This window comes from Pseudonaja textilis, chromosome 5 (genome assembly GCF_049901715.1).
Source record: "Pseudonaja textilis isolate UNSWEBS1 chromosome 5, rPseTex1.2, whole genome shotgun sequence".
In the NCBI taxonomy this organism is placed as follows: domain Eukaryota; kingdom Metazoa; phylum Chordata; class Lepidosauria; order Squamata; family Elapidae; genus Pseudonaja; species Pseudonaja textilis.
In genome coordinates this window covers 56630331-56656183 of record NC_141994.1, presented here as the reverse complement: position 1 = coordinate 56656183, position 25853 = coordinate 56630331, and the positions used below count along the sequence as shown (strand labels likewise).

General features: G+C 39.3%; 1 protein-coding gene across 3 annotated transcripts in view; it reads right to left on the bottom strand.

Moving 5' to 3' along the window:
- The window catches only part of DGKI (diacylglycerol kinase iota), a 276299-nt gene that overhangs the window by 195638 nt on the left and 54808 nt on the right, over positions 1-25853 (bottom strand). Inside the window, exon 1 of one of the 3 annotated variants that reach the window (XM_026698300.2) lies at positions 975-1269. The exons of the other annotated variants lie outside the window; for them this stretch is intronic. Coding sequence (XP_026554085.2) covers positions 975-1063 — 89 coding nt within the window. The 5' untranslated portion in view covers positions 1064-1269. Of the gene's footprint in view, positions 1-974; positions 1270-25853 lie in introns of those variants that run through there. 3 annotated transcript variants of the gene reach the window in all.

The window sequence follows — 25853 nt, the reverse complement described above, 5'->3', positions numbered from 1 at the left end:
TACCTTTTTTTTAAAAAAAAAAGCTTTAAAAATGCTTTAAGTATTTTGTAGAACACATGTACTTCAAAATTAAACATTTTCATCCGTTTGATTCTCCCAGAATCAATTTTCATGTGCAAATATGCAAGCCAGAAACAACCTCTGTGGTTTAAAATAGCCTTTCCAATGAAATTTACCATCTTTTTCACCCAGATTAATCTGCTTACGTACACTAAATACTGTTGGGACTATCAAATACCAAGGTACAAAGTTAAAATAATTGGTAATCACACAACTTCCCACTGGGAAAGGATGGTTTACAGTCACTGGGGGAAAAACTATCATTTGGATGCAAAGTTATATCTGGGTAAAGAAGAACAGAAGAAGAACAGAAGAAGAAGAAAGCTACAGTTAAGATAATCTATCTACAGGAGACAGACAGATATGGGTATTACCAGCATACATCAGATGGAATAAGAGGTTCTGGATCAAATGTCAAAATGCACATAGCTTTGAAAATGATTTTGTTTATTTTAAAACTTTAAAAGTTCAGATAATAATCTCTAAAGCAATACATCACATCCTTAAAACATTGGCTATCTATCTCAATATCATTTTGGGGTAGTATTTGTCTAAACCTTTTCACTTAACCTTTTTTTTCCTCAAAAAAGAATTTCCTTTCTCTTAAGATGCTGGTGTTTATCCCAAAACATACCTGTACTTAGAATTCAAGCTTTGCTATGTTTCTTTCCTTTTTGAAGAAACATGCAATTGATCCTTCACTTCTGAATGGTGTTAGCAATCATGCAATGCCATTAAGCAGAAACAGAAGAAAAACACTATCGGGATCCAAAGTAGTCAAAATGCTTTGAATCCTTTGTGGACACCTTCATTGTAGGGGATAATAAGGATGCACACTCTGGATCATGCCAACTTTTCCTACTTTAAATATCAACATCATATGCCTGCAAGTATAGAGATATGGATATACTTACCAGCCAGGCACAGAACTCAATACGGCAAATTGACTATTGTTCTGCTTCTTCTCATTTTTGTAAAAAAAGTTCAGGCATAACACATTCATATTTTGAAGACAGGATTCCGGAAAAGGAGGGGGGAAAAAACACCCTGCTGTCTATACAACCTATCCCTTCAGTGTAGAAGGTGGTAGAAAAAGCAGAGGGCCTGGGGAATTCCCTTCTAATCTCCCTACTTTGGATAGGCAGCAACTCTCAGCATTTCTCCAAGAGAATATCTGCAGCCCGCTTTGGAAAAAAATAAAAGAGCATGCAAGGGAATCAGTGGCTAAGAAGAACCTCTTTCTCAATGATGCAGGCCAAAGCGTGTTGCCTGAATACACACAACTGTCACAATCCTTCACTTGAAAAGTAGAGTACAGTAACAGATGGTGGTAGTGGAACTTGAGCTGCCATTGAAAGAAAAGCTGGCCAATAAATATCTTTCATTACCTCCTCCTGTTCTGATACCCCCAAATAGTATTTCCAAGTGATCAAAACTTGTCAAAGTATTTCTGCCAGACCATGATTGTTCCATTGGTTCATCTCTCCTAAATTCCTTCAAAGAGACTGATTGTTTTAAAATGTGCATCCTGCCAAGAAAAACTGATAGATTATGCATTTGCAAATAATAACATATTGCTAACAAAAGTGGCAGTAATACAGAAAGACTCGAAAGCTAAATATGCAAATATATAGAGATATTCTGCTACTGTTAGGGACTGCTAGGCTATTTTCATCACTACTTCCTAGGAATTCCTTCTAAGAAAGAATTACAAAATTATCTGCATATTTACCTTCAGGCAATGTTTGATGACAATATTAAACCAGTGTTCAGTAGTTTAATTTGCCTTTTGTGATTGCTTATATACTTTTTCATAGCAGACCTAATTTCTGTTATTGAAAATGTCAGGCATACTGTAACTGTTGTAATTTTGTTACATTTATTGCTGTTGAAATCCACTTAGCACAGGAATGAACTCCTATCCTTCAGATATTGCTGAACTACAATTCCCAGCACCCCTGATATTGGGTATATATATTTTTGTAAAATGATTATTTATATAGAGCTGATTAATTCATAACCCGGAGACCACTGATCTAGGCATTTGTGTCAAAGGTCAATTCAGATAGAAAGAAAGGAAGGAAGGAGGGAGGGAGGGAGGGAGGAGAGAGAGAGAGAGAGATCTTCTTTGAATATTAAATCCTGATGACTACATGGACAAAACCAGATAATTATCTTGGCAGCAGTAGAAAATAGTCTGCCATTGCTAGCTTCTTGTGTGTTCTCTCTCTCTCTCTCTCTCTCTTACACACACACACACACACACACACACACACTTATAGCCCTGTTTCATTTTTTGAAATCAGCCAAACTCTGCTTACCTGGGATATACAATTCTTACCTATCAGGAAATAAATTCTGGGTTCCATTTTTGCTGAAGCAAAATAAATATCTATTAACTTCATATCACAGCCCTGCAACTTTAGTCCATTCTTTTTTTTCCATTGGACTGTTTAGTGCTGTAGCTTTTTAACTTTTGCTTCACCATTTTATAACCATCTTCTTCACATATAATTCCTTGTTTTTATCCTTTTTGTTGTAATGTTAGAGATCATCTCATGGCCAAGGCTAATGATATGATAATTAATTGTCTTCTGTAAGCCTTCGTATAACATAAAACTTCAGTGTTTCAACTATTGATGTTTTAACATTTATTTTTAGTTCTTGTCAAGGAGATGTACAATCTACTGTACATTTAGTCCATTCTTTTTTTTTCATAGGACTCTATTGAGATTCTCAGTCATCCAGGCCATGGTTGTCCCAAAGGTACTTTTTCAAGAGGCAACTGGACTTTCTGATTTTTCTTTGAAGACATTTAGCTTCTCTCTAAGAAGCTTCTTCAGCTCTCTGCTGAATAGCTAAATAACACATCACTTCTCCACTGTTGCCAAGATAGCATAAATATGTCCATGAATTACCAGGAGTCAAGAATGATTCAGAGATTCTCCCCACTTTTTCCCTCTTGATGTAAGGGAGGGAACTGTCGGGGAGGATCAAAGAAATCAAAATGGCAGCCATGATAGCAGGATTGAAGGCCCAGTTCCCTTAAAAGAGAGTTGGGCTTTAATCCTATACCATCTTAACTTCTCTGACACATACACACACAGACACGTATACATGTCCCTGGATGATGTTTTTGTAGGTTTGGACTGTAGTTTCTTCTTCTGGAAACATATTTCACATTCTTCTTTGTGTTGAAAAAGTTCACCATATTAGGAAGCAAATTATGTAGTGTCAGTATTGTTTATAACCTTCCATGTGTTGTTTATATGTAACAATTGATACCTTAGGGTTATGAATGAAATCAGCCACTGTGCATTATTCAATAAACCACATTTGAAAGAAACAACTGCTTAGTGGAGTTTGAAGTACAAATTGTAACAGCAGTCAAGCCAAGAAATTATTTGGATTTAGTTGTATTTAGCAGGCTCTGGAAGCAATGCAGAAAATTGTGAAGTCAGAGATTTGCAAGACTACATGGTATGCTTCTGACAAAACATTAAAGTGAGGAAATGACACAGAGAGAGAGACTAAGGGAGGGAGGGAGAGAGGGAGAGGGAGAGGAAGAGAGAGGGGGGGATGATGACTTCAAAAACAAAATCCAAACGCAGCATGGTAAAATTGAATGAGATGTTTTATCAATTGTTGGCAAACTTTTCTAAATATAAAGATAATGCCAGATAGGGAAGAAAAACAAGAGTTGGAAGGAGACCTTCCCAACCATCTCATTTTCCTAACCAAGAATAATGGGAGCAATTTTGAGGCCCAGGGAAAGAATTAAAACTGGAGAAAGTCACAATGACATTGCCTCAATTGGTAATGATGATAGACAATCAATAACTATGGCACTCGCTGGCCAGGAACACCTTTTTTGTGTCTTTAAATTCCTTTTCCCCCCCTCCTGTCCCTTCTCTTCCCTGAGCACCTGCTCCACTAAAGTTTGCTCATATTGTCATTAGTTTCATGGATAACTGATAGCTGTACCCCTCTTGCCAATGCTAAGAAAAGAATGGCAAGAAGAGAAGAAAGGCAGCTACTATAAATAGGCACAAGACCAGCTTGGCCAACCCTTTCCCAGGCCTTAATGCTAGCTGTTTTCAGCCAATCTCCCCTGCATGCAGCTCAAAGAAATAATTCTGTCAGCAGTGGAGAATTGGTGTTCTTGATAGATTAGGTGAAAAATATGCCTTTCATCTTAGTCCTTTTTATTTTAGAAGAGATGTGGTTTTCAGGGCACCTCAGAGGGCCTTTGTCTTTATCCTGTTTGGAAAGAGTGAAGATGAGAAGAAATCACAACCACAGGAGGGGGAGAAGATGGGTGGGATTTGACGGTCAGTTGGAATCTGCTCAAGCATGAAAACCACAATTAGTAATTAGGTTAATCTCCTGGCCATTGCTACATGTTGACCGATGCAGCAAGGAAATACTATCAAGTTTACTCCATCACCCTAATAAAGCTGAAAGGAAGAAAGAGAAAAGAAGGCTGCTAAATTCATTTCCCAACTCTGGTGTTTTAATAGAAGAGTGTGGCCAGGTTACCTTTTCTTCTCCATACAAGTCATTAGTTTCATGGATAATTGAAATGAATTAATACAGCATTGCAAGGGGTCCTTGGTGCTTTCTGAGCTTGCTTGGTTTTTTTGCAGATGTTGCATTACCCAAACTAGATAACATCATCAGTGCTAGTGAGGATGATGTTTCCTAGCTGTAACATCTGCAAGAAAACAAGCAAGCTCAGAGCGTACCAGGGGCCCCTTTCTTATCAACACTGAGCTATAAATATTCTCCTTTATTAATACAACAATTACACCAGGAAGTCCTGTGTACATTTTCAGTTACAAGAGTATTTGCACAGCACTGGCTTTGCCTTTACCAAGGGCTCCCCATGACTCCTTGGTACCACCTCTTTTCCAATATCACCTGCATGTAACTAATTTATGCCATTAGATTCCTCTAGGACAGGGGTGTCAAACTGGATTTCGTTGAGGGGTGGATCAGCATTGTAATCCTCCATAGGCCAGCTGGGGTGTGTGCGGGATGGTTGGCCTCCTCCCTGCTGCATTCCTCTAGCCAAAACAGGGCATGGGGGGTGCATGTGGTGGCCCATGCCCCATTTTTGGCCAGCAGGGTGCTGCAGGCCATTCAAGCCAAAAATGGGGTGCAGGAGAGCTACATGTGGCCTCCCTGATGTATCCCATTTTGGCTGGAGGATTGCTGAAGTAGGCTGTCCAGACCGAAAATGGGGCACAAGGGGGCCACATGTGTCCCCCCATGCCCCGTTTTGGCTGCCAGAGGCACAGCCAGCTGGTCCTTTGTTATTTCTGGTCCCACAGGCCAGATTTAAGCACCCTGTGAGCCAGATCTGGCCCTCAGGCCTTGAGTTTGACACCCCTGCTCTAGGATAATTCAAGTCCGCCTTCTAAAACAGTTAACTACAGCTCCTCCTCTAGCTCATCTGGCAGGCACGCGAAATATTCCCAGCTGGAAGCCCATCCAGTTCTACCTTCCTTGTCACAGCATGGAGAAGCAGGAAGTTTGCAAGCAAGAGTAGTAGGGTGATAATTCTCTCCTGTTTTCTTCCTAGCAGCTGGTTGTTGAGGTATGCTGCCTGTAATTTAGGAGGCCACGAAGAGCCAAAACATAAAAATAGTAGCTACAATAAGCCTCTTCTGGTTGCCCTTTAAAATAACTTAAATTGGTAGCCATCACTTAATTTGATGGCAGCAATTACCATTATTTAACTAGGGATTGGTTAAAGCCATTCTCCGAATTTCCCCACATTTAGTTTAATGAGTGATTACCAATTCCATCACTTTGACAGAAGAAAAAAAAGATTTTTCTCTCATCATATGTCCTTACCATACATGATTTTACACATCTCTGATATGTCTCTTCTTACCTTTGTTCCTCTGTAAAGACACAGTATAGTTTTTCCACATCACAAAGATTATCTCAACTTTTTTTTTTTTTTGCATTTCAATTAGGCGAAATGATCCACTGAGTGCCTGCCATGGCTTTAATCTCCAAAAGTTGAGTGAGTAGCATACTCATTGACTGCATTTTGTTCAGATCATCAGTGTATGCTATGGTGGAACAGTGGTTAGAATGCAGTACTGCAGGCTAGTTCTGCTGGCTGCCAGCAGTTCAGCAGTTTGAGTCTCATTGCCTTAAGATTGACTCAGCCTTCCACCCTTCCATTCTTCTGAGATTGGTAAAAATGAGGGCCCAGATTGTTGGAGGCAATATGCTGACTCCGTAAACTGCTTAGAGAGGGCTATAAAGCACTGTGAAGTGGTATATACAATGAGTCTAAGTGCTATTGCTTTTGCTATGCCTTTCACTCCATTCAGGAGACTATGCCATTATAGTTCGGCTTCACACTAGACATGGCAATAAATCCTAACTTTCCAGACACTTAAGATTCAAGAAGTTGCTTCTTTACAATAGGTTCGCAGACATGACATACTTGATTTTGTTTTTACTGTAAACTAGTCTGAAGCACACATTCTGGCATACAAAATATCTTCCATCTGTTTTGGAGTTTAAATTCTATGCTTTCTCCTCCCACCTTTCTGAGTCAAATAGTTGAAGAGTAAATGGACCCAAGTTGCTGATATTATCTAGAGATTTCTTAAATGTCATAGCCTCACCCAGGTTTACGAGACAAGAAATTTAATAATTTCTTTCCCAAATGTCTCTTAATCCTTGCCTCATGTAATATTACCAACTCTGTCAAAATGTACCATTTGTTAAGATTAGGAAGATGGTTTAAGTGGGCCTGACTAATTCTCTTGAGATTGAAACACCTTTGAACATTTTATCAAGTAAAGTTGTCACTTCTCAGGATGTGATAATCATTCATTTCTTCTGCTGTCAGAGAATTACACCAGATTAGAACTGCCATATCTGGGTTACAAACTCAGATGGCCACTAGATCAGGGGTCGCCAGCCTTTTGGACCTCAGGGACCATCCAACTCATAATTTTAAATCCCGCAGACCAAAGACCCTGGGAAAATCCCCCCAAAAGTCTGCAGGAAAATTCCTCACCCCTTTTTCCTACTAATCAATCATTCTTTATTTGAGATTGCAGGATACTGTCTCCAGCTCCATTCTCAAGGGATGGGAGAAAGAAAGAGAGACTTTTGGCTTCATGCAAGGAAAGCAGCAGAAGCAGCAAAAGTCTTTCTTTCTCTCCCCCAAACTCTGCCAGAAATGAGTCTTTGTGAGACTTGCCACACCAGCACAGCCTCTTGGAGCAGGATGCCTTGCAGGGTTCCAAAGACTCATTTCTGACAGAGTTTGGGGGAGAGAAAGGAATACTTTTGCTGCTTTCCTTGCGTACAGCCAAAACAGAAGAAGAAAGAAGCAGAAAGAAGCAGCCTGGTGGCCAGGAGAGGCGCGTGGGGTGAGTGGGGCAAGTTCCTCCCCTCCACCCTTTCACCCCTCCCCTCACTACCTTGTGTTGTTTGCAATGCAAGTGACACAAGCCTTGTGTTCCCACGGGCCATGTGGGTGGCACAGCCTTGTGTTCCTGCGCAGCCTGGATTAATTGCTTTGGGGGAGACATTTCTCTGCAGACCACCAAAATTTTCTCAGGGACCATCAGTCGACCCGGCCCACTGATTGGCGACCACTGCACTAGATGATAGCAAAGAATTAGATTTTGCTGTAGCTCTTTATTGCCAACTTCCAGTCTTTGCAGCCAAACATGATATCCCTAGACTACATGATCTGAGAGCTCTCTTTGAGCTCTAAAGAGGAATCGCAATTTGATCTTTACACAGGTAGTCCTCAATTTAGGACCATAATTGGGACCAGAAGAAGGTGATGGTTCAGTGAGTCATTCCCTATTCTACAAACTTTTTTTTTTACCAGCGCTGTAAAGTGAATGACATGGTCAATAGGCAAATCTGTCTTCCTCCATTAACTTTCCTTGTCAAAAAGTTTTGAATGTTGCTGATATGCCCCAAGGAAATTACAACCATCATAAATACATGCCAGTTGTCATGAGTCTGAATTTTAATCACATGACTGTGGGGATGCTGCGACGGTCATGCAAGGACCAGTTGTAAGTTTGTTTGTTTTTCAGTGCTGTTGGAACTTCAAACAGTTGCTAACTGAATGGTTGTAAGTCTAGGACTACCTGTAAGTCTTCTATAGTCAACTAATCATTTACACCATTTCAGTTATGGCTAGTTGTAGAAGAGTTCAGAGATAACCTTGAAGAACCCAAAGGTGGTTTTTCAAGAGGCAACTAGACTTTCTGGTTTTTCTTTGAAGACGTTTTGCTTCTTATCCAAGAAGCTTCTTCAGCTCTGACTGGATGGGTGGGGAATGGAAGGATTTATACCAGAGGTGGTATTCAGCAGGCTCTGACCAGTTCTGGAGAACCAGTAGTGGAAATTTTGAGTAGTTTGGAGAACCGGCAAATACCACCTCTGACTGGCCCCGCCCCCATCTATTCTCTGCCTCCCGAGACCCAGCTGATTGACTGGGTCTTCTTTGGTTGCCCTGCACAGGAGAACGGAGCTGGACAGCAGGTTAGTGGGGTGGGGAGGGAATTGAGATTTTATAGTATCCTTCCCCTGCCACACCCACCAAGCCACGCCCACAGGGCTGGTAGTAAAAAAATTTGAATCCTACCACTGATTTATACTCCTTGCAGACAGTTGATCATTTGCATTCTTTTAACAGGTTGTTACGGCCATCTGTATCATCAGGGTCACCTGAGTGATGAAAATGGATGTGAAGCTTTCTTGGAACTGTTGAAAGGACTGTATTGTAGACTGCAGATAGATGTTCTATCCCTCCCCTTCTGTTGGGAGAGGGCTATTCAATTTTGACATGATCCCCACAGTCCAGTCAGAGTTGAAGAAGCTTTTTGGATGAGAAGCAAAATGTCTTCAGAGGGAAAAAAAATCCCAGTTGCCTCTTGAAAAAGTACCTTTGGGACACCCATGACCTGGTTGACTGAGAATCTCCATAGACATTTAACCTTGAAGAAAGAACCCAGTTAAAATCCATGGATGTTTTTCAGTTGCTACTGGTCTCATGAAAAAGTTCAAGATAGCCAAAGGGACCAAATGCAGAGTGCAAGAAATGAATTCACATCTCTAAGCACCACCAAAGGAAAAGAGAAAAGAACAAAGAGGGGGAGAATTTAATGTGTATTTTTATGCTCTGCAAATGAAACAAATGCATTCTAAGCTGGAAGCTTTAAATATTTAATGCATTAAAAAAAACAACACAATAATTTTCCTCAAACATAAGTATCAATTATTTTGTATGCTAGCAAGTGTTGGGCAATTCCCAAGCCAAACAAATGGCTTATTTATTTACCAGCAGCCATACTAATAAACAATTAAGTAAAGCTCATATCAGAGATGAAACCAATACAAGTTGTTCTTACAGGATCACTGGGCTAGAGGGAAGATAGAAAATGTGTGACCTTTCTCAGTCTTCAATAATCCTGTTATGGAAAGTGATTGAAGGCAAGATTAAAAAGTGTGGGAGCAGATGAGCAACAGCTGATATCAGATTACTCTGTTTGTCCTTTGGATTTTCGTGAGGACAGCAAATGAGATCCCCACTTGCTTTCGTAGTTAGAAACAGGGTCAACTGCCTAGAAACCAACATACTGGCAAAGACTTTCACAGCTGGTAGCTGTAGCATAGTGCTGAGCTTTAGGGTTAGTGACCATATTCCAGAGAACTGATTTCTGGCATTTTTCTGGCAACTGTGGCTGACATCTTCAGAGACAAAGTAGTCTTGCTGGATAGACCACAGGCAACGGAGTAAGGGCGGACAGGTCTCCTGTCTTTATTGCCAAGTTTCCTGACTTCTCAATGGCCAAGCTGGTTTCCAATTAACGCAGATCGGTGAGGACTGATCTCTGAGGGGCAAATGATATGGTGTTCTGATCCAGTTCCCCAAACACAACAAACCCTATGAAGTTAAATCAATGATTCCTTTATTAGGAACACCAGGAGCCCCAGGCAAAAAGTTTCTCTCTCAGCACAGGCTAACATGTTTGTCGGGCAGGGAGATGAATAGTTGTCTGCCACATCTATTCATCATTGCCCCCTGCCTTTTATCCCCAGAGCTAGGATGGGGCTTCACTAGCAGTAGTGGGGCTTCCGTCCAGGTGTGGGATTCAATTTTTTTAACAACCAGTTCTGTGGGCATGGCTTAGTTGGTGGGTGTGGCTTGGTGGTCATGTGACTGGATGGGTGTGGCCAACTCAACATCACTCACATCGAGGCATGCATCTCCTCGCCTGGCCTCTCATGACTGTGGGGATGCTGCAACAGTCATAAGTGTGAAAAATGGTCATAAGTCACTTTTTTCAGTGCCATTGTAACTTTGAATGGTCACTCCACATAAGCAAAGTGCCAGCAAAGGAGGAAAAATCCTCCAGAGAAGTTCCAGAGACAGGAAGTCTAGTCCTGCCAAGAATGTAATTAGAGTTAATGGAGAGGCAGTTTCTGTAAGCAACACCAGAATGTTTCCTTCCTGCCTTCCTTACAGGATTAGGCCAGTAATTTCTTCTAACAACTGCTCCGAACAACTTCTCTGAACTGCTTAGAATGTTAACAACCGGTTCTAGTGAATAGGTGCGAACCTGTAGAATCCCACCCCTCCTTCCATCCCTAGGATTGGCCCACACATTTCCACTGCTCTCCTCTCCTCTGCCTTCTGTACATCCACGCATCAGACACTGGCCCCGCCTGTTCCTCCTGTTTCCTCATCAGCCACCTCCAGATCTGGAGGCTGTTGACTCTCCATCTGAGGGCTAATTGATGGCCCAGACTCCACCTCTGTCTCTCTCCTCTCTCTACCAGCTCCATTCCCTTTTCTCCCTCAGAGTTCTCAGGTTGACTTGATGCTGAGCCTGACTCCCACGCCTCCTCCTCATCTGATTTGGCTGCTGGAGGGACAGGCGGCTGGCAGGGCACAACACATGGGTTGTGTAACTTGCTAACTAACATAGTTACTTTGTATTTTGATTTATTTTCTTTCTTTTAAAAAGATGTTCAGGTTTATTGGCTTTTAACATTCCTAAACTGATAAACAAGCTGGAGACTAGCTCCAGATAAGAAAAAAGTATGTAATACAAATTGGGGTCTGGTTTATCTCTTTTGTGAACTCCAAACAACCTTTTTCCTTACAATTTATGCCCCTTCTGACATCAGACCTCATTTTAATGAACATGTGTGATATTATGGGATGCAAATATGTAACATGTTTGACTACATGTAACTGATTTCCTAGGCAAAGGGGAGGTTACTTTTATCCTGCCCAATCAACTCTACTCTTGTATTTTCTTTGTTGTGTTAACTATAAAAAGGAGAGAAATATTGGGCTTGAGGGTCTCTCTCTCTCTCCTTTTTCATAGAGAGATCCCACTTTATCAAGGTACCCTAATAAACTGCTTTCAAATGATCTTCTGACTCAGTTGCTTTTTGGGAAGGTAAACTGAGGCAGAGTTTAGGGCCAGATTTGACTTTCATCTCTGATTGGTTCTTTCCAAGAAAACGTTCACTTAGTAATTCCCCGTTTAAACTACAGAGCTGACCTTATCTTACAGTTGCAAAATGCTTTACATGGCTGTTTTTAAAAACCATTTGGAAACTATGGCTGAGCTAGAAAGCAGCAGTGCAAATATCCATATAACGCTGCTAATTTTGTGAGCTTCACTGGTTACCAGTGGAATTCCAGATCCAATTCAAGATGCTGTTGGTCATCCATAAAGTCCTTCATTGTCCAGGACCTGAATATTTGCAGAACCACCTCTCTCCAATTGTTTATGCCCATCCATAAGATTGGGGTAAGGGCATATTTTCTGCATGGCTGTTTATAGGATCCAGTAGGCATGATGAACTATAACTCTCAACATTTCACCCTATTGCCCCAGATTCACTCAACTGAAGGGAATTGTAGTGTATCCCTACAGAGTCATTCACTCTTACCTTCTGACACATAGAAAGGGAACTTTTTTTTTCCTTTAAAAATCATTTAAGATGTGAACCGCCATGAAATGAACACTATGAAAGCACAAGTTACCAGTTTTATTCTGTAATAGATTCTTGTGTTTCACATCCTAGTAGGATGGGAGGAAATTTTGCTGCTGAAACTTTTCCATATCATTACATCTCTGTGCTTAAGCAAATTTTACAAGCTGAAGCAGCCTTCCCAAACCTAATTTTCTCCAGGTGTGTTGGATTACAACTCCCATTGTCCCTGATCATTAACTTCAGCAGTTAATTAAAAGGCATGCTTATTAATTATTAATTATGCAGTTAATTAAAAGGTATGACTACCGTGCTGACGGTATCAAAAGTAAGTCACACAACCCACTACTCAGCTTTAATCTTCAACCACAACCCTACTTCATCCAATCCACCATCACCCAAGACTAGGCATGCACGCCCCTAACTACCTCAATTCCAACTACAGCTGGCCTTAAATACAAGCTACTCAATGCAAGAAGCCTTGTGAATAAAATACCTGAATTTCTCCTCTTGCTAAATATGGCTAAATTCAACATCATATTTGTCTGTGAAACATGGCTCAATGCATCTCTCCCTGACTCCATTACCACAGTAAGAGACTATCATGTTTACTGATCAGATTGTGAAATTCGTAGAGAAGGTGGTGTTGCTATCTTCTATAAAAAGTTCTTACATCTAAAAAACATCAAAGTTACCCAGGAGCTTGCTCTTCCTGAGACCATCATCTGTGAACTATCCTTAAATATCACATTTCGATTCTTACTATGTTACAGAGCACCTGATTATGACATCGAACATGTAAACAAGCTAAATACACTACTAACATGGGCAACATCTTGCCCACACACTTTTATCTTTCTTGGTGACTTCAATCTATCTTATATTAATTGGACCCTAAACGAATGTACAACTGAATCCATACATGCAACCTTCTACAATGTTGTTACAAATCTGGGACTGGAACAACTAGTAACCAACAATACTAGACTTAACAACTGCCTTGATCTCATCTTTTGCAATAGTTTGAATTTAATTTATGGAATACAAATTAAAGAACCCTTTTCCAACAGTGACCACAATATGATTGACTTTTGTCTCAACATATGCCCACACAAAAATCATCACAATGACATAATCCCCAATTATAACTTCAAAAAAGGCAACTATGATCTTATAGACAACGAACTCTCATCCCTTGATTGGCAATCTCTATTGACTGGATGCAATACTGTCGAAGACCATTACAACATATTTTTACTTGAAGTCAAAAGAGTCATCAAACTATATGTACCAATAACAACTCCCCACCCCCCAAGAAAAAAACAGATTACCTATAACAATAAGGAAATTTCAGTCCAAAAAGAGATCACTCTGGCAGAAAAACATATCTGGTCACGTTGCCAACTTCAAAAGCCGATACAAAAATTTATGCCACCAGATAAAGACTGAATGCAACAATTATCACATTAAACAAGAGAAAAACCTTCTACGTACCAATTCCACCTGTGCTTTTTACAAGTTTGTAAACAACAAACTAAAAGACTCAAGGTCCATCCCACCCCTGATAGGACCTAATGGTAAAGACTGCAACGATGACACTATTAAAGCCAACCTCTTTAACACATTCTTTGGTTCAGTATTTGTAAACAGCAATGGATCATGCCCAGTATTTCCTAGCTGAACCACAGAAAACTACAATGATCTACTACATATCGATTTTACAGAAGACAATGCTGAAAAAGCACTACGCAATCTAAAACCTCCTCTACTCGTTGTAGAATACCTTATGCTACCAGACTTGAAATTCTAGACCTAGTAAACCTTGAATTATGCCGTCTTTGGTCTGATCTAAGTATAGTATATAAAATCATACATTGCAATGACTTACCTGTCAATGAATACTTCAGCTTCAACCATAACAACATAAGAGCACACAATAGATACAAACTCAAGGTTAATCGCACCAAACTTGATTGCAGGAAATACGACTTCAGCAACAGAGTGGTCAATGTCTGGAATACTCTACCTGACTCTGTGGTTTCTTCCCCAAACCCCAAAAACTTTAACCTTAGACTATCTACTATGGACCTCACCTCTTTCCTAAGAGGTCTGTAGGGGGCGTGCATAAGCACACCAATATGCCTACCGTCCCTGTGCTATTGTTTCTGTTATTGTTTCTTTATTTTTTTATGTACCCATTTCATGTATTCATAACTATGTATACACTTATACCTATTCTCTTGTAAGCGATTGACAAATCAAATAAATAAAAATAAATAAATATGCCTCAGTAGGTGGAGATAATAGAGTCTATGCTGATCTTCTGCTATCAAACTTAAGAAGCAGGAGGAAAGGAGGGGAAGGGTCCCAATTTGATTTTGTCCTTAACTTCCTAAAGAAAACTATTCTGTTGCCATTAAAGGGGTTCTCTTTTATTCACCAAAAAACATGAAATTACATTCATGTATTTGGCCAAATCAAGGAGAAGAAATAAAGGGAACTGCTTAGTCAACAGCCCAAAGCAGATGTTGGAGAAAGGAACATTTGGCTAGGATCTCATAACAGATTGAGAGGCTACCCTAAAATATCAGATATCTGCCATGTCACCCCAACTGAACAAAAATTATACTCTTTTGTCCTTCCCACACTCTCAGAACAAAAACAGAAAAGTGACTAAGGCTTTTATAATTTTATTTCTAAAATGCCATTTTAAAAAATCAAACAGCTTATTTGGAGGAAATGTGCTGGCTGAAATTTTCAAACAATCATGCCCAGAAGTGAATCTGACTGTGGTTAGAAGGAGGTGAAGTTGGTAGTAATGGAACTGAAGAGAAATGCTTGGAGAATATTCTGAGAAGGATACACATATGCTGTATTATTTCTCTAGCACTGGTACCAATTTCAAAGTTTAAGACTCTTGGAAATCCATTCAGGGCTAAGAGTCAAGACACAGTTAGGAAATAATCTTTCTATTGTCTGCATACCATATCCTTCTTTGGAATAGTATTTTTCTAGTCCATATCTAATGTAAGGATCAGGGTCTATCAAAAGAGAGAAATCACTCAACCAACAGTTAAGACCAAATCAATGAAATAAGCAAACATTGGAAGGGGGTTTAAACTGATCTTCCCTTTTATGATAAATTGTGAAATTATGCATACAATTTTGCAAGGATATATATAAATTAGAAAGCATAATATTGTTCAACTTTAGATGTGATGATAAGCATGATTTATAAGGGAAAAAACAATTTATTGTACTCATAGTTTACAAATTAGAGTGGTTAGATTAACATAACATACTAAGCTGCATATTAATACAATTGATGTGACATAAAGGCATTTGTAAAATAAATAGGATAATGGATGGCTACTTTTTTATAGATACAACTAAGCCTACCAAATGAATAATCTATCCCCTATTCCTATACTGGGAATGTGATGAAAGGAATTACACAGGGATAAGGTGAGAAGTTTGTGTAGTTGGGGTATATTGTGCTTTATTTAAGTGCCAGTAAAAGCCTTTATAATGTGCTGCTTCTTATTTAAAAGAACTAATCTTTGTTTTATGGAATTGAACTAGGCACAAGACTTTGAGCTATATCATCTCTCTGTCACATGAATATTCAGATATTTCTTTTAATACTTTACAAAGCAAGCTAAAACCATAAAATAAAAGGTGGATATTAATTCATATTTATATAGTCCAAGCTACTTTAGATAAGTATTTGGAAAGCAGAAGGGTTGTTCATTTTATTAAATATATTTAAATAGAGGTTTGGAAAGATGCCAGAAGCACTCAGAGAATTTTTGGTTTGGCTTTGAAAACAAACATTGCCATCTCTCCTTGAACAGGGAAGAAGAATAAAACCAGAAAGACTGTTCCCTTTCTCTAATATCAAAGTTTGTGGTAAACTAACTTTCCTCATTTGCCTGTGCCCAAATTCTAACTGAGGCTCAGTTGCCGTAACAACCTTATTCTTGATCCATATTGCTTGTTAAGGGATCTTGTGTCAAGGCCATTCTTTCTGAATCATTTTAAATAGAACAATAACACTCTTTTTTGCTATCCTCTTTCACACAATGTCTGAGCTCTTCCCACATGGGATGGGACTCTCAATGTAGATGGGACTAAACCTGACTCTGTAGTTTCTTCCCCAAACCCCAAAAACTTTAACCTTAGACTGTCTACTATTGATCTCACCTCTTTCCTAAGAGGTCTGTAGGAGCCGTGCATAAGCGCACCAACGTGTCTGTCTTCCCCGTCCTATTGTTTCTTTTTATTTTTCTTATATGTATCCATTTCATGTATTCATAACTACGTTTGTGCTTATACCTATTATCTTGTAAGTAACTGACAAATAAATAAATAAATAAATAAATAAATAAATAAATAAATAGGTGCTGCAGAGATTAAATCGGGGGTTTCCAACCTTGGCAACTTTAAGACTTGTGAGTTGAAGTCCACAAGTCAGCTTTGCTGGCTGAGGAACTCTGAGAGTTGAAGTCCACAAGTCTTTAAATTGCCAAGGTTGGAGACCCCTGGATTAGATAGAGGAGGGAAAAGTTCATTAAGTCAAGTGGGAACAGTCTGGCACATCACCGGTTGGTTGAGTAAGATTTCTGCAATTCGGAGGCAGTTAGACACATTTTATTATGGTTTGGTCTGAGAGTCATACCCAGTTTTTGTGATGTCCTAAATATGTATAAAATTAGCTGTTAATGATTATGGTACACAAACACAATGAAAGATGCTTCTAAATAACAACTCTGAAAGAGAACACAGGGAAAGAGTATCAACACATGCTAATGAGAAAGAAAAGTGCCATGCTGTTTTAGAAGTTTGCAGATGTCACGTTTCCATTTTTAAAATCTTCAAAAATGTCTTTTTTGGTTTGAGGAAAACTGACCAAAAAAAGAAAGAAAGAAATTAGTTTATAATGTGGTTGATTTTAATTTGGGTTTCTCCACCAAGCATTATTTCTGGCAATAACTCAGGAGAGTTTTAATGCCATCCTTCAAAATCTAAGATAAAGTATTCTGGGAAGCCGCCTCCCCCACCCCACAAGAATGAAATATTTTGGGAAATATGTTTTTAAAAGGCAGAATATTGTATTTCCCTAAAGGAGAAATGGAGAAGCATGTTTTTAGAGTCAGAAAGAAGCCCACAATCTATCTTAATAGCCCACAGCAGAGGCCAGCACTTAAGGAGATAAAGAGCTTATTGAAAGAGGAAGCCAACTATTTAGATGGCTCCGTTCATAAGTAAAGCAAATACCACAAGCAGAAATACATTCAAGACAAGATATTTTGAAATTCCTTGCAGCAAAGTTTGACAGCTAATAAAAGCAAAAAGGTAGGATTAGAACAAGCAGCCTCTCACCCAAGATCCAACACAGGACCAAAGCCATTAGCCACAATAGGAATTGCCCAGCACTCTTTTAGAAACACAAAGCCCATATTGCACAAATCCCAAACTTCAGAATTACAGAAACTATCCATCCACCTATTCAGCCAGTTGGTCAGCTGTCCAAGAATCACATGTGGTTGGTGGCTCTGCTTCATCAATAAAGAGAACCTTTCTTTCCAATCAGCCTCCAGCTTCCATTTTATTTCCAGAGTCTTTCTCCCAGCTTGGAACTGACCCAGATGGATTTTCCTTCCAACAGTACTAAACTTAGTTAAACTAAGTTAAGAAATAACCCCATGCGCATGTCTTATCATGTGTTATTTTAAAACACACTACTTTGTAAGGCTGAAGTAACAGAATGTTATTGTGTTTTTAACTTTTAAACTGCTTTGAAAGACATTAATTAGAGAGATTGTATGGAAAGACTGACAAATAGGTATTCTTTTAGTAGAGGCCCATCAGTTGTACAGATGATTTTGACCCCGCTTTCAAAATAAAACATCCTGATAATCAGATGCAAAACATGCCTCCCAATCTGTGTAATTATGGTGTGCTTCTCTTGACCAATATTAGACGCAATCCTAATTCATTGTGTCTGTTCAAAGCGGAGTTTAGAATATTCTGTCTTTGAGATAGATCAAACATTTAAGGCAAATAAAGGCTTTAGGCAATATCCAAAATCAAGCATAATTTGCTTCTGATTAAAAATAAGCAGAGTTCATGGATCATGCTAAAATAATATAGTTTCTTTAGTTTGACACTGGGTTTTGTAAACTTAGATGCTGCAGTCTGTTCAACAAACCATAATTACAACAAATGATGGTTTGGCATGATGAACACAGTAATTTTGTACAATTGTTATTTGTACAGTTATTGCACAGTTTGTACAGTTATTAATAGCAAACAACCTCTCTTGCTTCCAAGAGATGGGTCATGTCTATAAGCACAGTTAAATATGTATGTAGCATCAACAGTGCTTTTAAGTGTATAATTGCTCAGCTATTAATCCTTGTTGATTTTTACAATATAAACAATTGAATACATAGGATAAATCTTCCAAGATGTTGTGTCACTCATTTAACAAATTATATATATATATATAATTTAAGAAACTTAAGAAAACACACACACACACACACATATATATAGCTTTTATTTCTTCATAGTATTTCTTCAAAAAGCAAAGTTACTTTTTTATTCCATTATCCGTTACTTTATATTTTAAACATATATTCAAAGTTTTTCTCTAGAAACATCTCAAAGGATATTAGTCATTAATGTTTATAAAAACACGCACATCTTAAAGTAGAATTTTTGTAATAGCTTATTCTGTGTAAACATGCAATTAAAGATGGCATAATTTATATTTTATAGTCAGATTTCCAGAACACATCATAAACCTGGCGTACAGAGTTGAGTCTATCAAAATATTTGCCACCTGCTTGGGTTAAACAATTCATTAAGACATAAAGGATGGCTTAAAATCAAGAGTGGTTAAATTTACACAGAATGCCAAACCAGAACAAGCTGCATTATATTTCAGCATATTTTGTGAACCAGGTCACTGCATTTATTAAGAATCTGGCTTCAAAATCTTTCAGTATAAAAGTATTCAAACTTACTAGACTAGCCTCAGAAGCTGATCAGATTAAACTGAACCTTCATATTGGTTGACTTCAAGCAATCCCTAAATCAGACTATGTAATTTGCATAACATGGTTTATATGTCTTGGCATAGAATTTATGAACACAATTTCTGTACAAAGCAGACAAAATAACTTTTGGTATGATGTATCTTCCATACTGTGGAACATTGCAAATAGATTTTGATAAACAAACCTTTGTCTTGAACTTTTCACCTAAAGAAATTCTGTAGAATTTAAAAAAACATACAAAAGAATTTTTGCAGACTTCATATTAGCATCACAAAAAAACTGGCATGCTGAAAATCATGGCAGAACAATGATTGCATCTTCATTAAATCAAAACATTTTCACTAGTGCAACTACTTTTCATCCCAACCGTTGGGTCAAAGTCTTTAGTATCTTCAGGAGATGAAGTAGAGATTGAATAAGTTTCATTTCTAGTTCTTGAATGTCATTAATTCCATGTCAACTATCCATTAACTACCGTTGTCCCCTTCAACAACCAGGACAGAAGTAGGAAAACTAAATTAATGCCATCACTAACTGAATTCATTGGTTTGGGATTGTATTTACTGACGTTGTTTATACACGTCAAAGGAAATGTTTGTTTCTCTCTCTCTCCCTCTCTCTCCCTCCCTCTCCCTCCCTCTCTCTCCCTCCCTCTCTCTCCAGACATTCCTCCTACTCATCTATGTGAAGATGCATCTAAGCGGTTTTTAACCCAATGAGAGGAAGGAACAATACTGTTTCTACTGTAATTTATTCAAATATGAGCCACTTGTAGCATTAACTTTTTGGATGTTTTGGAATTCATCTATCCAAATAAAAAGAACAAAGCTATAGTGTCCTTTTGTCCTCTTTTGATACCACTAGATGTGGGGTTTCCTCCATGTCTGGTAGAATTCAATATCTATTACAGCTTGATTCAGACCAGAGGTGGTATTCAGCAGCTTCTGATCAGTTCTGGAGAACCAGTAGAAAGTTTGAGTAGTTTGGAGAACCGGCAAATACCACCTCAGACTGGAGATTTTACAGTATCCTTCCCCTGCCACGCCCACCAAGCCACGCCCACAGAACCCGTAGTAAAAAAAATTGAGTCCCACCACTGATTCAGACTATATTTATAACAAATTCTCTCCAAGAAAGATTGCCCTTCAAACTTCAAACAAAGGATTCTTTCAAAGAGTTTCGTCAAATGCTTTTTTTTTTTCCCAAAGTTCATCCTTTGCGTGTTTCTAATACTGGATATGATCTTAATGTCAAAATAAAAGCTTGATCATAACTGTTGTGAGTATGTACTTTTGAACATGTCTGTAAGTTTGATTACAGCTCCCAGTAATGTCCCTTGCTGTTTCTAGCATCTGGCGTAGTCATTAGACACTAAAAGGGTAGTTACCACTGATGTTGCAAACAAGACCCAAGAGAGCAGCTCTTCTGTCCTACCCCCTCATTATGCCATCAGCCTTTCAATGACTCATACTTCTCTACATCTTTGCTTTCTGGTTCATTGCTTCCCAACCAATTTATATTACATCGCAACACATTCCAGTGTTTGGCTTGTGTATAAGTATGTCTTTTCCCTCTTCCTTCCACTGCATTCTCACACACACTGTAGAGACGGAATGGCCTTGAAAGACAGGAGGAAGAGCCAGGTACCAAAGTAATGGTCAGGTAAAAGGGGTCTGAGTGAGTCTGGGCCAAGAAAGTAAACATCTCAGCAAGCTCTTTCCCTTGTTCACATGAAGATAAAGGGAGGGAGAGGGAAAGTGCTTTCAGACTTGCAAGATTCTATTACTATAGCCTTACAATAAAAGTAGTGCCAGTCTGCATGGAACTGGTATACTAGTCTGATCCAATCTGAAGGGCTAACACTTGGCTATACTCTATACTCTGGCTTTCATGTGTTGGACTAGTGAGGAAGTGTGTTCCAGCTTTTTTACTGCATTTTTGTGTTCATCCAGGTGGGTACTAATTCTTCTATTGGTCTGTCCAATGTATGTGGCCGGGCATGATGCACAGGGGACTTTTGTATATGCCTTGGTTTTCCAGGTCAATTTTATCTTTGGGGTTTCTAAGGATGGCTGCTATTTTTCTGTCTGTTTTGAAGGCAGTCTTGATGTGATACTACACAGGCATCCTCACTAGTCCAACACATGAAAGCCACAGGTCATAGCATCAACTTCAATGGCACCAAAACCCTAGCCATTATAGAAAACCCCAGCCACAGAATTATCAGAGAAGCCATAGAGATTGCAAAAAAACCTGAAAGCATGAATAGAAGAGATGATTCCACCAGACTGTCAATTATTTGGAAGCCTGCACTCACAAACAAACAAATCTCCACCCCACTAGCCAGGCAAACACCTGGGCACTATCCCCCCTGATACCTCCAGCTCAAACACACCCCAACCAGGCACCCAGATGAAACCTAGCTTTCCTAACAAATGATAGCCATCCATTTACTCGGAGCCAAGCTGCACTAAAAGCCTCCAATACAGGAACACAATGTTGCCATCCAATCAAGACACAAAAAGAGCCACAAAACAGACAGAAGATATTAGAAACACCAATCAAGCGGAACACAGCAAACTCCAAGACCAATAAACACAGACCAAGACTCCCAACCAATCATGATAAAGAAAAAACCATTTTGGCACAGCAGTAGGCTAGCCCCAAATTTAAAACTGAAACAACTGTAAAAGTCTGACTCACAGACGAACACAATACAGAAGCCTGATGATGGCAGATGAGATTCTGCCGAAACGTTGCTATAACTTTAAAAGCACAACTATAATGACGTGGGAAAATACCCGAACAAAGCTGAATACCATACATGTAAGTACCCACAAAAACTTAAGAAAACATACACACACACACACACACACACACACACACACAATGCCATTTTGATCCTATAACCAGACCTGAAACCTGACTGAAAAGGATCCAGATAATCTGTTTCTTCAAGGATCCTCTGAAATTCTAATGTCATCACCTTCTCTTCCATAAAAAGTAGAGGTGAGAAATTGGACAAACTGTCCAGAATGATAGGCCCCAGTGATGACTTCTGAGCAGACGGCCAGTGTTTCTTTCAAAGGAGCTAGAAATATTCCCTCAAACAAGGATAAATTCACCTTTAACTCAGTGGTGGGCAGGAGCTGAGAAACGGATAATAGATGTCTTTGTTCTACAGTATTCCTAGGATGAGTTGTTAATATCTACTGTCTCTGACACTTGCATCAATCATTCCTGGGTCATATCCCGCTCACCCTGTGCTAACCCAACTGCAGAACTGTCTTTAGCAGTTGCTGGATCTATTTGAGTTAGTGTATGGAACAAAAAGATGAAACCAGGAAGTTCACATCAATGTCTGGAATCAAATATAGCTTCGGATCTCTCAAGGTGAAAGATCAGTTCATTAGCCTTTCTGTAGTCATGCAGCCCTTTTAAAATCTTCTTTTTGCCTGACTGATTCACTCTATCATTCTGCTGACCTTTGCTATGGCAGTACATGCACATAAATAATTGTACAAAGCAAGCAAGGTTGCACAGGGAAAGAGGATGGAAAGCGGTTGAGCACATTTGCACTGTATAAACAATTAGGTCTCAAACCATGGACAATTACTGAGATCTATACATGTGGGAACAGTCCCACTATCACCAAGACAATTTTTTGTTTTATTCATTAAATGTATACGTTCTTCATCTTACTGTCCAAATTATGACATGCATACATTCTTAAATATGCAATTTCCCTTACATCTGCAACTCTGCTTCAGAAAAATCAACCCCACCCTTCCAAGTCCAGGGACTGCAAATGGCAACAGCAAAAACTGGCTTACCCTCCATTAAGTATGTCTTGCTTCGACCACAGCTTGTAGGTTGTGGTATGGCTCTGAGCTATTTGAATTAATGACGCCATTTTATTTGGCAGCTAAAATTATCACAAGCTACTTTCAAGTTCCAACCTTGTAAAATCTCATTTAGATTAATTGTTCTTTTCTCATTAATTTCAGCCTTGTGTAAAAAAAAAAAATTGTAGGTAACAACAGCTTTTTCTTAACACTGTGTGCTGCCTCTGTTCAGTCATTCTACTGGATCACTTACCTACATTCACTCATCTCTTCGTCCACTCTTGGTGGTCTCTGTGGGTGTAAACAACTATCACTGTGTACTAATTCAGGCTAGTCAATGCCTCTCCTGTGCATACCAAAACATTTATTTGCTTGCACATTGGCAATGTAACTGACTCACATTGGTAACTACCCACTCACAGTGTAACTACTCATATTGGTAAGGAAAATGTTCATCACATATCAAGTCAGAGGCCTATCCAATAATACTTTATTTCTAGCCTTAAATTCTATCTCTTTTTGTTTCTGAATACTCTTAACTTTATGGGTAATCCCAAACTTTCTTTTTGGATTTCTTGATCTATCTGCTTTCCAACCACAACACAACTTGAACAATAGTTCAAATCCCTTAACTAAATCAAGAGCAGTGAAAAGAATAAGGAAGATGACCCCGACAGAGAGATACAGGAGCTAGATAAAAGAACTTGAAGCTATGTCAAAGTCTTTTTTTTTTTACTGTCTATAACAGGAACCCCCAAATGTGGCAACTTTAAGACTTGTGGACTTCTGGAGTTGAAGTCCACAAGTCTTAAAGGTGCCAAGTTTGGAGACCTCTGATCTATAGGCAGGCAAGCAGGCAGTTCTAAGATGCATTCATTCCAGTCTTTTCTGCCGGCAAATTTACCAAAACTATGTTATTTTCTCCCTTTGTTTACCTTCAGTAAAGTCTGGTTAGGAAAATGGTCCAATTCTGAGTTTTTGGACCACGTCTGAAATGAAATGGTTAGCTGGAGCAAAAACAACAATTCTGAAAATATGGGCCAATAGTAGAGAAGGAAGAAATGGGTAAGACAATTAAATATATTTTTGCATCTCTCTCAAACTCTGAAATTCTCCATAAAGTGAAAGTGAAAATACCTGGAAAAGGATTAAGATGGAAAAGAAATAGATGGAATGCAGTTTTATGATCAACAGTAGTAGCAATTGATCTGACTCCACAGGCATACAATCATGGGTTTAATAATGGTTTATTAAATGATCATCAATCTGAATTCATGTAGCACACCAAGCCAAAATTGAGCAAAATGTATTATTATCTAAGATGATGTGTGAGCCCAGCAACTGATTACTAATTGCACCAGAGATAATAAGCAGAAAGGGGAACCAAAGGCACTCCTGGGTTGCCTTCAGCTGTGGCACCTTCACAGAGTTCCCTTATCTGAGAGAAGAAAATATGCAGTGTAAACTAAAAAAAAATTAATTGGGTGGACTGTATCTAATATTCCTGAATTCTCTATGAAAAATTATATATGTAAAAAATCCACTGGGCCCTTTAATAGCTTGTGGAAATTTGTCAAACCCTGCCATACTCTAGAACAGGGGTCCCCTACCCCAGACCACGGAGCACGGTTCTGTGGCAGCCCATTCAGAACAGAAGTGGTGGGCATATGTGCATGGGAAATCATCCTCCCTGCCCTCTCCCTGCTGCCGCTGTTGCTGATCCGCTAAGCCAGAAAGTTGACTGTTGCAACCCAAAATTGATTTAGTTCTAGAAGCTGTTGATCTACAGTCAATCCCATATCACTCTTTGCAATAAAGCTGCCAGGTTTTAATGGCTGGGATTAAGTGGACTGGCCTTAAAGCAACATTTGTGAGCCATGGTGATGCAGTGCTTAGAGTGCAGTACTGTAGGCTACTTCTGCTGACAGCCAGCTGCCTGCAATTTGGCAGAGCAAATCTCACCAGGCTCTAGGTTGGCTCAGCCTTCCATCCTTCCAAGGTGGGTAAAATGAAGGCCCAGATTGTTGGGGGCAATATGCTGACTCTGTAAATCACTTAGAGAGGGCTATAAAGCACTGTAAAGTGGTATATAAGTCTAAGCGCTATTGCTATTTTCTTCAGTGCTCTTCCTAAGATTGGATCTGCTTCAGAGGTGGCATTCAGCAGATTCTGACCAGTTCTAGAGAACCGGTAGTGGAAATTTTGAGTAGTTTGGAATACCACCTCTGACTGGCCCCGCCCCCTGCCTCCCGAGTCCCAGCTGATCGGCTGGGTCTTCTTTTGTTGCCCTGCACAGGAGAATGGAGCTGGAAAGCAGGTTAGAGGGGTGGGGAGGGAATGGAGATTTTGCAGTATTCTTCCCCTGGAGTGGGAGGGAATGGAGATTTTACAGTATCCTTCCTCTGCCACACCTACCAAGCCACGGCCACAGGACTGGTAGTAAAACAATTTGAATCCCACCACTGATGTGCTTGTAGTTATGTATAGCATTATCCTCATTTACAACAGCAATTTCCCAAGCCAATGACTTCTCTACCAAGCCACATGAATCCCTTGGAAGAAAGCTTGTTGTCCCTCATTAACTGCTTCCTTTAGGATTTTTTTGTTTTGCCAAATGAGAAAGGACAGTTTAACATTTCTGATCTGGAGGACAAAATGAGCCTAGTCTCTAATACAGAGCCATCCATGCAAGGCTGCTGGTAAAGAAAGCTCTCCAAAGATGCCCTTCTCATTCCAAAAGTAGAGCCATGCTAGAGAGCCTGGTTTTGCAGAATGTAAAGTCACAGATGCTTGATTTTGCAAGTGCATAAACTGGCATGCTTCATAAAATTTCCACCCAAATTGAAATAATAAATGGCTAATGGTCAATGAA